Source organism: Tachyglossus aculeatus, chromosome 3 (genome assembly GCF_015852505.1).
Source record: "Tachyglossus aculeatus isolate mTacAcu1 chromosome 3, mTacAcu1.pri, whole genome shotgun sequence".
Taxonomy (NCBI): domain Eukaryota; kingdom Metazoa; phylum Chordata; class Mammalia; order Monotremata; family Tachyglossidae; genus Tachyglossus; species Tachyglossus aculeatus.
Window position 1 is genome coordinate 36,299,474 of NC_052068.1, and position 15,307 is coordinate 36,314,780.

At 43.5% G+C, this 15,307-nt stretch overlaps 1 protein-coding gene across 1 annotated transcript in view; it reads right to left on the reverse strand.

Moving 5' to 3' along the window:
- HECTD2 (HECT domain E3 ubiquitin protein ligase 2) overlaps window positions 1–15,307 on the reverse strand; it is a 100,819-nt gene extending 85,512 nt beyond the window's left edge. The window contains exons 1-2 of the mRNA XM_038743365.1: window positions 15,218–15,307; window positions 13,371–13,427 (exon numbers count right to left, since the gene is read on the reverse strand). Of these exons, the coding sequence (XP_038599293.1) occupies window positions 13,371–13,427; window positions 15,218–15,307 (147 nt within the window). The remainder of the gene's footprint in view (window positions 1–13,370; window positions 13,428–15,217) is intronic.

Below are 15,307 nucleotides of genomic sequence, written 5' to 3' on the forward strand. Positions count from 1 at the left end.
TCTTTCTTTTTCTCTCTCTCTCTCTTTCTCCCTCTTTCTTTCATTATTTCTTTCTCTTTCTTTCTCTCTTTCTTTCTCTCTCCCTCTCTTTCATTCTTTCTCTCTCTTTCTCTCTCTCTTTCATTTCTCTCTCTCATTCTTTCTTTCATTCTCTCTCTTCCTCTCTCTTTCATTCTTTCTCTCTTTCTCTCTCTTTCTTTTTCTTTCTCTCTTTCTCCCTCTCTTTCTTTTTCTTTCTCTCTCTCTTTATCCCTCTCTTTCATTCTTTCTTTCTCTCTCTCTTTCTTTCTCTCTTTCTTTCTCTCTTTCATTCGTTCCCTCTCTCTTTCTTTCTCTTTCATTTCTCTCTCTCTTTCATTCTTTCTTTCATTCTCTCTCTCTTTCTCTCTCTTTCCCTCTCTTTCTCTCTCTTTGTCTCCCTTTCTTTCTTTCATTCTCTCTTTCTTTCTCTCTCTTTCTTTCTTTCATTCTTTCTCTCTCATTCTCTCTCTTTCCCCCTCATTCCCTTTCTTTCTTTCCCTTTCTTTCTCTCTTTCTTTCTCTCTTTCTTTCATTCTTTCTCTCTCTTTCATTCTTTCTCTCTCTCTTTCTCTTTCTTTCTTTCATTCATTCATTCATTAATTCGTTCATTCACTCAATCGGATTTATTGAGCGCTTCCCGTGTGCAGAGCACCGTACTAAGCGATTGGGAAGTACAAGCTGATCACCTTGCATCTCCCCCACCGCTTAGAACAGTGCTCGGCACATAGTATTTTGTTCTCTGTCTCCCCCTTCTAGACTGTGAGCCCGTTGTTGGGTATATATGTATATATGTTTGTACTTATTTATTACTCTATTTATTTATTTATTTTACTTGTACATATCTATTCTATTTATTTTATTTTGTTTATATGTTTGGTTCTGTTCTCCGTCTCCCCCTTTCTAGACTGTGAGCCCACTGTTGGGTAGGGACCGACTCTCTATGTTGCCAACTGGTACTTCCCAAGCGCTTAGTACAGTGCTCTGCACACAATAAGCGCCCAATAAATACGATTGATTGATTAACCAATGCCATCACTATTATTATTCATTCAATCGTATTTTTATTCATTCATTCAATCGTATTTATTGAGCGCTTCCCGTGTGCAGAGCACCGTCCTAAGCGCTTGGGAAGTCCAAGTTGGCAACATGTAGAGGCGGTCCCTACCCAACAGTGGGCTCACAGTCTAGAAGGGGGAGACAGACAACAAAACAAAATATATTAACAAAATAAAATAAATAGAATAAATATGTACAAATAAAATAGAGTAATAAATACGTACAAATATATATACATATATACAGGTGCTGTGGGGAGGGGAAGGAGGTAAGGGGGGATTCATTCAATCGTATTTATTGAGCGCTTACTGTGTGCAGAGCACTGGACTAAGCGCTTGGGAAGTACAAGTTGGCAACATCTAGAGATGGTCCCTACACAACAGTGGGCTCACAGTCTAGAAGGGGGAGACAGGCGACAAAACATATTAACAAAATAAAATAAATAGAAGAGTAAATATGGAAAATGGGGATTCATTCATTCAATCGTATTTATTGAGTGCTTCCTGTGTGCAGAGCACCGTACTAAGCGCTTGGAAAGTACAAGTCGGCAACATATAGAGACGGTCCCTTACCCAACAGCGGGCTCACAGGCTAGAATAATAATAATAATAATAATAATTATAATAATAATAATAATTATTATAATGGCATTTATTAAGCACTTACTATGTGCAAAGCACTGTTCTAAGTGCTGGGGAGGTTTACAAGGTGATCAGATTCATTCATTCATTCAATCGTATTTATTGAGAGCTTACTGTGTGCAGAGCCCTGTACTAAGCGCTTGGGAAGTACAAGTTGGCAACAACATATAGAGACGGTCCCTACCCAACACCGGGCTCACAGGCTAGAAGGGGGAGACAGAGAACAAAGCATATTAACAAAATAAAATAAATAGAATAAATATGTACAAATAAAATAAATGAATAAGTTGTCCCACGGGGAGCTCACAGTCATAATCCCCATTTTACAGATAAGGGAACTGAGGCCCAGAGAAGTGAAGTGACTTGCCCAAAGTCAGACAACTGACAATTGGCAGAGGCGGGATTTGAACCCATGACTTCCGACTCCCTAGCCCGAGCTCTTTCCACTGAGCCATGCTGCTTCTCAAGGGGGAAATAGGCAACAAAACAAAACAAATTAACAAAATAAAATAAATAGAATAGTAAATATGGAAAATGGGGCTGAAGGCTGTGAGCTCCCCGCCCGTTGGACAACCTCATTCATTCATTCATTCATTCAATCGTATTTATTAATAATAATGGCATTTTTATTAAGTGCTTACTATGTGCAAAGCACTGTTCTAAGCGCTGGGGAGGTTACAAAGCGATCCGGTTGTCCCACGGGAGACTCACAATCTTAATCCCCATTTTACAGATGAGGGAACTGAGGCCCAGAGTAGGTAAGTGACTTGCCCAAAGTCACACAGCTGACAATTGGCGGAGCCGGGATTTGAACCCATGACCTCTGGGTGAGCGCTTATTGAGCGCTTACTGTGTGCAGAGCACTGTACTAAGCGCTTGGGAAGTACAACCTGATCCCCTTGTATCTCCCCCAGCGCTTAGAACAGTGCTCGGCACATAGTAAGCGCTTAACCAATGCCATCACTATTATTATTCATTCATTCATTCAATCGTATTTATTTATTCATTCATTCAATCGTATTTATTGAGCGCTTCCCGTGTGCAGAGCACCGTACTAAGCGCTTGGGAAGTACAAGTCGGCAACATAGACGGTCCCTTACCCAGCAGCGGGCACACAGTTTAGAAGGGGGAGACAGGCGACAAAACGGATTAGCAAAATTAAATGAATAGAATAGTAAATATGGAAAGTGGGGATTCATTCATTCAATCGTATTTATTGAGCGCTTCCCGTGTGCAGAGCACTGTACTAAGCGCTTGGAAAGTGCAAGTCGGCAACATAGAGAGACGGTCCCTTACTCAACAGTGGGCTCACAGTCTAGAAGGGGGAGACAGACAACAAAACAAAACATATTAACAAAATAAAATAAATAGAAGAGTAAATATGGGAAATGGGGATGAAGGCTGTGAGCCCCCCGTGGGACAACCTGATTCATTCATTCATTCATTCAATCGTATTTATTGAGCGCTTACTGTGTGCAGAGCACTGTACTAAGCGCTTGGGAAGTACAACCTGATCACCTTGTATCTCCCCCAGCGCTTAGAACAGTGCTCGGCACATAGTAAGCGCTTAACCAATGCCATTACTATTATTATTCATTCATTCATTCAATCGTATTTATTGAGCGCTTACTGTGTGCAGAGCACTGTACTAAGCGCTCGGGAAGTCCAAGTCGGCAACATAGAGAGACGGTCCCTACCCAACAGCGGGCTCACAGTCTAGAAGGGGGAGACAGACGACAAAACAAAACATAGTAACAAAATAAAATAGAATATGTAAAGATGTACAAGTAAAATAGAGTAATAAATCTGTGCAAACATGTATAACAGATATAACATATATACAAACATAGAGAAGCAGCATGGCTCAGTGGAAAGAGCACGGGCTTTGGAGTCGGAGGTCATGGGTTCAAAGCCCGACTCTGCCAATTGTCAGCTGTGACGTTGGGCAAGTCACTTAACTTCTCCGGGCCTCAGTTACCTCATCTGTAAAATGGGGATTAAGATTGTGAGCCCCCCCCATGGGACAACCTGATCACCGTGTAACCTCCCCAGTGCTTAGAACAGTGCTTTGCACATAGTAAGTGCTTAATAAATGCCATTATTATTATTATTATTATATTCATTCATTCAATCGTATTTATTGAGCGCTTACTGTGTGCAGAGCACTGTACTAAGCGCTTTGCACTGTACTAAGCGCTTGTACAGGTGCTGTGGGGAGGGGAAGGAGGTAGGGAGGGGGGATCCTAAGGGGTCCCATCCCATCCTGTGCCCCGGGGCCCGCGGCCCGCCTACAGCCCGCTTCACCAGGGGCGAGTGCAGTAAACGAACCAGCCTCCACTGCTTGGCTGCTGTGTGACCCTGGGCAAGTCACTTCACTTCTCTGAGCCTCACTTCCCTCATCTGAGCCCGCTGTTGGGTAGGGACCGTCTCTATATGTTGCCAACTTGTACTTCCCAAGCGCTCAGTACAGTGCTCTGCACACAGTAAGCGCTCAATAAATACGATTGAATCTGGAAAATGGGGGTTGAGACTCGGAGCCCCACGGGGGACAGGGACCATGTCCAACCCCACTGGCGTCAATCCATCCCAGCGCTTAGCACAGTGCCTGGCACATAGTAAGCGCTTAACAAACGCCGCAATTATTATTATTATTTAAAGACAGGCAGACAGGGTCAGGAGCATGGACCAGGGCACGGGAAGGTACAAGTCCACCAATACAAGGGGAGTCACAGACTTATCCTGGGAGTCGGGAATGAAGCTGCGGATGATGTGATTTTATCCATAATTACATTACTTGTTAAGCGCTTACTCTGTACCAACCACTTTTCTAAACACTGGAGTAGATACGAGGCGATGATAATAATAATGGCATTTGTTAAGCGCTTACTATGTGCAAAGCGCTGTTCTAAGTGCTGGGGAGGTTACAAGGTGATCAGGTTGTCCCACATGGGGCTCACAGTCTTCAACCCCGTGTTACAGATGAGGGAACTGAGGCCCAGAGAAGTGAAGTGATTTGCCCAAAGTCACCCAGCTGACACCTGGCGGAGCCTGGACTTGAACCCATGACCTCTGACTCCCGAGCCTGGGCTCTTTCCACTCCCCCAAGGGGCTCAAAGTCTCAATCCCCGTTTTAAAGATGAGGTAACTGAGGCACAGAGAATAATAATAATAATAATAATAATAACAATAGCATTTATTAAGCACTTACTATGTGCAAAGCACTGTTCTAAGCGCTGGGGAGCTTACAAGGTGATCAGGTTGTCCCACAGGGGGCTCGCAGTTTTAATCCCCATTTTACAGATGAGGGAACTGAGGCCCAGAGACGTGAAGTGACTTGCCCAAAGTCACACAGCTGACGGTGGAGCTGGGATTTGAACCCATGACCTCTGACTCCCAAACCTGTGCTCTTCCCACTAGGCCATTATGCTGCCATGTGTAACAACTGTCTTGGAGAAAGAACCTCCTTTGCACTTTGGCCCTGTGAAATAGCTGGTCAAAGACCATAATATCCCAGAGATCTTGATGATGATGATGATGATGGTATTTGTTAAGCGCTTACTACGTGCAAAGCACTGTTCTAAGTGCTGGGGGGATAACAAGGTGACCAGGTTGCCCCACGTGGGGCTCACAGTCTTAATCCCCATTTTACAGGTGAGGGAACTGAGGCCCATTCATTCATTCAATCATATTTATTGAGCGCTTACTGTGTGCAGAGCAGTGTACTAAACGCTTGGGAAGTACAAGATCTGCAGAAGCAGTAGTTGAAAGATCCCAGGGCCTGAGAGTCATTCATTCAATGGTATTTATTGAGCGCTTACTGTGTGCAGAGCACTGTACTAAGCGCTTGGGAAGTACAAGTTGGCAACATATACAGACGGTCCCTACTCAACTGTGAGCGGGCTCACAGTCTAGAAGGGGGAGACAGACGACAAAACATATTAACAAAATAAAATTCATTCATTCCTTCAATCGTATTTATTGAGCGCTTACTGTGTCCAGAGCACTGTACTAAGCGCTTCGGAAGTACAATTTGGCAACATACAGAGACGGTCCCTACCCAACTGTGAGCGGGCTCACAGTCTAGAAGGGGGAGACAGACAACAAGAGCCAGAGGACGGGGGTCCTCCTGGTTCTGCCACTTTTCTGCTATGTTACCTTTGGCGAGTCCACTTCTCTCAGTTTTCTCTTCTGTAAAATGGGGACTCAATACCTGTTCACCCTCTTACTTAGACTGTGAGCCCCCTGAGAGATAGGGACTGGGTCCAATCTGTTTAGGTCTTATCTCCCCCAATGTGCCTGGCACATAGTAAGCACTGAACTAATGCCATTAAAAACAGAAGGAATAGTGCTTTGCACATAGTAAGCGCTTAATAAATGCCATTATAGAAAGGAATAAAATACTCAATGGCCGTAGAAATCACTAATCCATCATCACTCAGTAAACCACGGTTGAATACTTACCTGATTACCTTCTATCTATACCAGCACTTAGTACGGTACTTGGCGGATCATAATAATTAGGGTACTTATTAAGCACTCAAGTAAATGCCAAGTAAATGCTTAATAAATGCCATAATTATTATCATCATCATCATCATCAATCGTATTTATTGAGCACTTACTATGTGCAGAGCACTGTACTAAGCGCTTGGGAAGTACAAATTGGCAACATATAGAGACAGTCCCTACCCAACAGTGGGCTCACAGTCTAGAAGATGGAGACAGAGAACAAAACCATACATATTAACAAAATAAAATAAATAGAATAGATATGTACAAGTAAAATAAATAAAGTAATAAATAGGTCTGGATATCAGTAAATCTGTTTTTGAACCCCAACTCTTCCACTGGCCTGCTCTGTGATCTTCGATAAGTCATTTAGCCACTTTAGATCTCAGTTCTCTCTGGACTGTAAGCTTATTATGGGCAGGGAATGTGCCTGTTATATGGTTATACTGTAATAATAATGATTATGGTATTTATTAAGCACTTGCTATGTGTGAGGAGCTGTACTAAATGCTGGGGAGAATACAAGCAAATTGGGTTGGATACAGTCCCTGTCCCACGTGTAGCTCACTATTCCAATCCCCATTTTACAGATGAGGTAACTGAGGCACAGAGAAGTGAAGTGATTTGCCCAAGGTCACATTGGGATTAGAACCCACAACCTCTGACTCCCAAGCTATGCTCTTTCCACTAGCCACACTGCTTCTTCAGGTGCACTCCCAGGTTGAGAGTAGCGCTCTATACACAGTAAGTGCTCAACAAATTTGATCGACAGGCTGACTCGCTTGTAAAGCATAGAAAATCATACCGTCTCTTCCTAATTTGCAGGGATATTGTGAGAATAAAATGGGAAAATGATGTAGAAGTCTTCGGAAAAAAAAGTTAAGCATCACATATATTCAAGATACATATGTAGATGAGCCCAAATGAATATTCACACATTCACATTCAAATGTACCTAGTGGCACTGATTCACACCCATAAAGATATATACAGACACAGTCACACCAAGGCAAATATACAAATAAAAAATAATACCCTCATCCAGGCCAACTTGCCCAGAATCATGGTGCGGAGGGGAATAATGATGACGGTAAACAGCAGCTGTTGAGCTCAGCCAGTGTCAGTGCTGGCTCTCTGGATGTATTTCCAGAGCTTATGTCCAGCAAGAAGCCTTTTCATCATCCATCAACCAGTAGTACTTTTTGAGCACTTAATATGTGCAGAGCACCGTACTAAGCGCTTGGGAGAGTACAATACCACCGAGTTGGTAAACATGTTCCCTGCCCACAACGAGCTTACAATCTAGAGGGGGAGCTCCACATTAAGGTAAATGAATAACGTATGATACGTCATTTATGGATACGTAGATATGTGCTTTGGGGTTGAGGGGGCGGCAAATATGAAGTGCCTGAAGGTCTCAGATCCAACTAGATGGACAATGCAGAAGGGAGAGGGAGACGGGAGGGCATGAAACCGTTGAGAGGTCTCTGCCCCTGCTCTCTCCCCCTCCCTCCAGGCTCGTATCTCCTCCTGCCTTCAGGACATTTCCATCTGGATGTCTGCCCGCCACCTAAAACTCAACATGTCCAAGACTGAACTCCTTGCCTTCCCTCCCAAACCCTGCCCTCTCCCTCATTTTCCCATCACTGTTGACGGCACTACCATCCTTCCCGTCTCACAAACCCGCAACCTTGGTGTCATCCTCGACTCCGTTCTCTCGTTCACCCCTCACATCCAAACCGTCACCAAAACCTGCCGGTCTCAGCTCCACAATATTGCCAAGATCCGCCCTTTCCTCTCCATCCAAACCGCTACCCTGCTCGTTCAAGCTCTCATCCTATCCCATCTGGACTACTGCATCAGCCTCCTCTCTGATCTCCCATCCTCATGTCTCTCCCCACTTCAATCCATACTTCACGCTGCTGCCCGGATTGTCTTTGTCCAGAAAAGCTCTGGGTATGTTACTCCCCTCCTCAAAAATCACCAGTGGCTACCAATCAATCTGCGCATCAGGAAGAAACTCCTCACCCTGGGCTTCAAGGCTGTCCATCACCTCGCCCCCTCCTACCTCACCTCCCTTCTCTCCTTCTCCAGCCCAGCCCGCACCCTCTGCTCCTCCGCCGCTAACCTCCTCACCGTACCTCGCTCTCTCCTATCCCACCATCGAACCCCGGCCCACGTCATCCCCCGGGCCTGGAATGCCCTCCCTCTGCCCACCTGCCAAGCTAGCTCTCTTCCTCCCTTCAAGGCCCTGCTGAGAGCTCACCTCCTCCAGGAGGCCTTCCCAGACTGAACCCCCTCCTTCCTCTTCCCCTCGTCCCTCTCTCCATCCCCCCGTCTTACCTCCTTCCCTTCCCCACAGCACCTGTATATATGTATATATGTTTGTACATATTTATTACTCTATTTATTTACTTATTTATTTTACTTGTACATATCTATTCTATTTATTTTATTAATATGTTTGGTTTTGTTCTCTGTCTCCCCCTTCTAGACTGTGAGCCCACTGTTGGATAGGGACTGTCTCTATATGTTGCCGACTTGTACTTCCCAAGCGCTTAGTACAGTGCTCTGCACACAGTAAGTGCTCAATAAATATGATTGATTGATTGATTGATTAATTGGAGCAGGCCTCTTGGAGGAGATGTGATGTTAATAAGGCTTTGAAGGTAGGGAGAGTGGTGGTCTGCCATATATGGTGGTGTTCTAGCCTGTGAGCCCGTTGTTGGGTAGGGACCGTCTCTGTATGTTGCCAACTTGTACTTCCCAAGCGCTTAGTACAGTGCTCTGCACACAGTAACACTCAATAAATGCAATTGAATAAATGAATGAATTGCCCTGACTTGTTCCTTTTATTCATCCCCCCTCCCAGCCCCACAGCACTTATGTACATAGCTGTAATTTACTGATTTATATTAATATCTGTCTCCCCCTCTAGACTATAAGCTTGTTATAAGCAGGGAATGTATCTGTTTGGCATTATATTGCACTCTCCCAAGCACTCAGTACAGTGCTCTGCACACAGAAAATACTCGATAAATAATACTGAATGAATGACTGAATAAACCTTATGTGGAACAAGGACTGCATCCAATCTGTTATGTTTGTATCTAACCCAGCATGTAGCACAGTGCTTGGAACCTAGTAGGCCCTTAATAACGATGGTATTTGTTAAGCGCTTACTACGTGTCAAGCGTTGTTTTAAGTGCTGGGGTAGATGCAGTCTAATCAGTTTGGACACAGTCCCACATGGGGCTCACAGCCTTAACCTCCTTTTTACAGAGGAGGTAACTGAGATAGAAAGAAGTGAAGTGACTTCCCAAGGCCACACAGCCGACAAGCGGAGAAGCCGGAATTAGAACTCGGGTCCTTCTGACCCCCGGGCCCATGCATGGCCATGCTGCAGTAACAGACTATGTGCTCGATGCTGGTGTAGATTGCAAATTCATGAGACTAGATTGCACACAGGACTCAATTATCATTAATGATAATAATGATGGTATTTCTTAAGCACTTACTGTGTGTCAAACCCTGTTCTAAGTGCTGGGGTAGGTACAGTCTAACCAGGTCACAGATGCGGTAACTGAGGCCCAGAGAAGTGAAGCGACTTGCCCAAGGTCACACAGCAGACAAGTGGTGGAGCTGGGATTCGAACCCAGTGCCTCTAACTCTGAACCTGTGCTCTTTTCACTGGGCATTTTGCTAACTAAATTAAAAGAGTACTCTGCAGACACCAAGGAGCTCAATAAATACTGACAAATGAGTGAATGGAAAGCAAAGTTTTCTTTGTTTTACATTTTTAAAGTTAAGGGGACATTAATATATAACTATATTCATATATATATATAAGATAGTACTTTTGTTTAGAGAAGATTGCAGCTGGAATTCGAATGGGGTGAAAATCCCCTCAAGATGCATTATTTCCATGAGAAAAGACATCATCATTGCCACCAGATTATACTTTAAAATTTTTTTTTAATTTTAGAAGTATCTTTCTCAAGAGGCTCTTGGAGTAAAAAGACCTAGTGAAAGTCAGCAGAGCCAAAATTGCTCACAATATTGCTGACACCAGGCTCAACTCTGATGGCGTAGGAACACTGTTACCACCCTCTGCAGTGCCCACACTTATGGTGGGAATATATTATTTGTTGCCGAAATGTGCTTTCCAAGCACTTAGTACAGTGTTCTGCATATAGTAAGCGCTCAGTAAATACGATTGAATGAATGAATGAATGAATCAGGCTTCAGCTTCCAGGTTTTCTTTTGCCTGATTCATTCATTCAATCGTATTTACTGAGCGCTTCCTGTATGCAGAAAACTGTACTAAGTGCTTGGAAAGTACAATTCAGCAACAAATAATATATTCCCACCGTAAGAAAGCCTGGAAGCTGAAAGGGCGAGGGCCGGCATTCAAGCAACGTAGTTCTCCTTTTAGATTGTGATCCCCTTTTAGACTGTGAGCCCACTGTTGGGTAGGGACTGTCTCCGTATGTTGCCAACTTGTACTTCTCAAGCGCTTAGTACAGTGCTCTGCACACAGTAAGCGCTCAATAAATATGATTGATTGATTGATTGATTCTCCAGTGAAGCATCAGCTCCCTGTGGACAGGGGACTTGCCTCGTGCTTCAATTACACTTCTCAAGGGATTAGAACAGTGCACGACACTCAGTAGGTTTTTCCAGAAGGAGCACAGATCTGCGAGTCAGAGGACCTGGTCCTAATCCTGCCTCTGTCACTTGCCTGCTAAGAGAAGCAGTGTTGCTCAGTGGAAAGAGCCCGGGCTTGGGAGTCAGAGGCCATGGGTTCGAATCCCGCTCCGCCACTTGTCAGCTGTGTGACCTTGGGCAAGTCACTTAATTTCTCTGGGCCTCAGTTCCCTCATCTGTAAAATGGGGATTAAGACTGTCAGCCCCACATGAGACAACCTGATCACCTTCTAACCTCCCCAGTGCTTAGAACAGTGCTTTGCACATAGTAAGCACTTAATAAATGCTATTATTATTATTATTATTATTATTATTATTCTTCTCTGGGCCTCAGTTCCCTCATCTGTAAAATGGGGACGAAGACTGTGAGCCCCATGTGGGACAACCTTGATCACCTTGTATCCCCCCCTTGGTGCTTAGAACAGTGCTTGGCACATAGTAAGTGCTTAATAAATACCACCATTATTATTATTATTAACCTGTAAAAAGGGGATAAAATGTCTATTCTCCCTCCCCCACTTAGATTGTGAACCTGGGACTGGGACTGTGGGACTGTGGGACTGGGACCGACCAGATTATTTTATATTTTATTGCATCTTATTGTTTTAGCGTACTCTCCCAAGTGCTTAGCACAGTGCTTTGCACAGAGTAAGCACTCAATAAATATGAATGAATGATCTACCCCAGCACTTTCAAGTAGCACTGACACATAGTGAGAAGCAGCATGGCATAGTGGATAGAGCACGGGCTTGGGAGCCAGAAGGTCACTGGTTCTAATCCCAGCTCCTCCACTTGTCTGCTGGGTGACCTTGGGCAAGTCACTTCACTTCCCTGGGCCTCAGTTACCTCAGCTGTAAAATGGGGATTGAGACTGTGAGCCCCACGTGAGACAGGGACTGTGTCCAACCTGATTTGCTTGTATCCACCCCAGTGCTTAATACGATGCCTGGCATGTAGTAAGTGCTTAACGAAAGCCATAATTATTATAGTAAGCTCTTACAAATACCAGATTAATAACAAATATTCTACTACTAGTAGTCTACCATTACCTCTAATAATAATAATAATAATAATAATAATGGTATTTATTAAGCGCTTACTACGTGCAAAGCACTGTTCTAAGCGCTGGGGGGATACAAGGTGATCAGGTTGTCCCATGAGGGGCTCACAGTCTTAATCCCCATTTTACAGATGAGGGAACTGAGGCACAGAGAAGTGAAGTGACTTGCCCAGAGTCACACAGCTGACAATTGGCAGAGCCGAGATTTGAACCCATGACATCTGACTCCAAAGCCCAGGCTCTTCTACTACTACTACTACTACTACTACTACTACTACTACTACTACTACTACTACTACTACTACTATTTCTACCATTACCTCTACTACTATTACTACTACTACTACTGCTACTACTACTACTACTACTACTATTCATTCAATCATATTTATTAAGCACTTACTGTATGCAGAGCACTGTACTAAGCGCTTGGGAAGTACAAGTCGGCAACAGATAGAGACAATCCAACGGACTCTATTCATTCAATCGTATTTATTGAGTGCTTACTGTGTGCAGAGCACTGGCCTAAGCACTTGGAAAGTACAATTTCGTCAACAGATAGAGGCAATCTCTACCCAGCAATGGGCTCACAGTCTAGAAGCGGGAGACAGACAACAAAACAAAACAAGTAGACAGGCATCAATAGCATCAAAATAGATAAATAGAATTATAGATCTATACACATCATTAATAAAATAGAAGAATAAATATGTACAAATATGCACAAGTGCTGTGGGGCGGGGAAGGGGGTAGAGCCTGGAGGAAGTGAAAGGTGGCACCTATTCCCCTGCCATTGCTAAAGGATTGGTTTCCCTGATGTCACTGGCAAGGAGCTGCATAGGGGAAGGATGGTCTCTGAGGAGGATGTTTGGGAGAAGGGAAAATCAATCAATTGATCGATCATATTTATCGAGCGCTACTGTGTGCAGAGCAATTTATTAAGTGCTTGGAAGAGTATAACACAACAATATGACAGACCCATTTGCTGCCTATTAACGGTTTAGAGGGGGGAAGTAATCAATCAGTCAATCAAACAATGGAATTTATTGAGCCCTTACTGTATTCAGAGGACTGTACTAATCATCTGGGAGTGTGAAATATAATAGAATTGGTAGACATATTCCCTGCCCACAAGGAGTTTACAGTCTACAATTATAGTGGACAATTAAAATGGTGCATCTCTTTCCTCTCCCAAAAGGTGAGACCAAGAGCGGCAGGTGGGCCTCTTCCCTGCTTCCACTAGTAGAATCGTTTTCCCCACTGCTAAAGGTTAAGCCATTATCATGCAAGTATCTCAAGGGACCGTGAAATCCTTGTGCTTCTGGTTAGTGAGCAATCTTGAAAAAAAATCCTTGAGAACTTTATACAAAACTCACCCCTATGGTATGCCCTTCAAATAAAGAAGCTTGACTTTTTATTTTCTCCGAAAGTTTCTTAAAAAGTGCAAAAGTGGTTTTTTGAATGACAGTTTTATAGCAACAGTTTTTTAGGAGGAGGTATGGATGATGTTGTTAATTGGGGTCAGAACCATTCTGCTAACCTGTCCAAGTAGAAGACAACATTTTTCCTTGATAATGGGACTTAGACTGTGACACCAGACATGAGAGGGAGATCAAAGATAACATTACTGTGATTGGTACTTTCACACAGAAATCAATCAATCAATCAATCAATGGTCTTCATTGAGCACTTACTGTGTGCAGAGCACTGTACTAAGTGTTTGGGAGAGTAGTGATAATAATTATGGTATTTGTTAAGCCCTTACTATATGCCAAGCACTGTTTTAAGTGCTGGGGTAGATACAAGGTAATCAGGCTGTCCCGCGTAGGGTTCACAGTCCTAATCCCCATTTTACAGATGAGGTAACTGAGGCCCAGAGAAGCTAAGTGACCTGCCCAGAGTCACCCAGCAGACAAGTGGCAGCAGTGGGATTAGAACCCATGACCTCTGATTTCCAATCCCGGGCTCCAGCCACTGAGCCCCGCTGTGTCCCTCACCCCCAAATCCGGGTCTGACTGGGCCGCCGTCTGGGGGGACTGTTCCAGGTGAATTCATTCCTTTCATTCCTTCATTCCATTGTACTGATTGAGCGCTTACTGTGTGCAGAGCACTGCACTAAGCGCTTGGGAAAGTACAATGCAGCAATAAAAAGACAATTCCAGCCCACAACGAGCTCACAGTCTATAATAATGATAACAATGGTATTTGTCAAGCGCTCCCTATTTGCAAAGCACTGTTCTAAGCACTGGGGTGGATACAAGGTGATCAGGTTAACCCACATTGTTGTTTAGCTGTTGTACACACGCATATATATCTATATATATATCTATATATAGATATATATGCGTGTGTACAACAGCTATATCTATATATAGATATATATGTGTGTGTACAACAGCTATATCTATATATAGATATAATGGCATTTATTAAGTGCGTACTATGTGCAAAGCACTGTTCAAAGCGCTGGGGAGCTTACAAGGTGATCAGGTTGTCCCACGGGGGGACTCACAGTCTTAATCCCCATTTTACAGATGAGGGAACTGAGGCCCAGGGAAGTGAAGTGACTTGCCCAAAATCACACAGCTGACAATTGGCAGAGCCGGGATTTGAACCCATGACCTCTGACTCCAAAGCCCGCGCTCTTTCCACAGAGCCACGCTGCTTTTCACATATATATGTACATATATGTACACATAGATCCAATTCTTGCCCACAAGGAGCTTACAGTCTAGACGAGGAGACAGATAAATTGATGCTGTCTATCACAACACTAGATTAAAAGGGACCGGTCCCCATGGAGAAATAAATGTTTTATTATATTCTTTAGTATTATCCATTACTCTATGGGTTTAGGTTGCCCTGGATTTGAGGAAAGGAAGTCAATCCTGATATTGAAAACAGTAACCCCAAAATTGGCTTATCAGATTATTGTGGAGTTTGGGAGCTTGTTTCCTGTAGTTCTAAGTGGCTTTTGCATAAACTACCCTGCTTGTAGTTATGGAACTATATGTAGGCTAATAAAACCTTAACTTTAACTGAAAGATTAATTTGAATGAGTCACATTCTGTCTGCGAGCCGATTACTGAATGTGTCTTCCATCCAGCTGCTATATGTAACACTCTTTTGAATTAAGAATAGGGACTGTTTCTGATCTGATTGCATTTTCTCTACCCCAGTGCTTACATCAGTGCTTGGCACATAGGAAGCACTTAATAAATACCGCAATCACTATCATGCTAAATGATTTCACGGCATCCAAATCATTATCTTTTTGGTGTTGAAGTATATTAAATGTAATTCCAATAGCCAT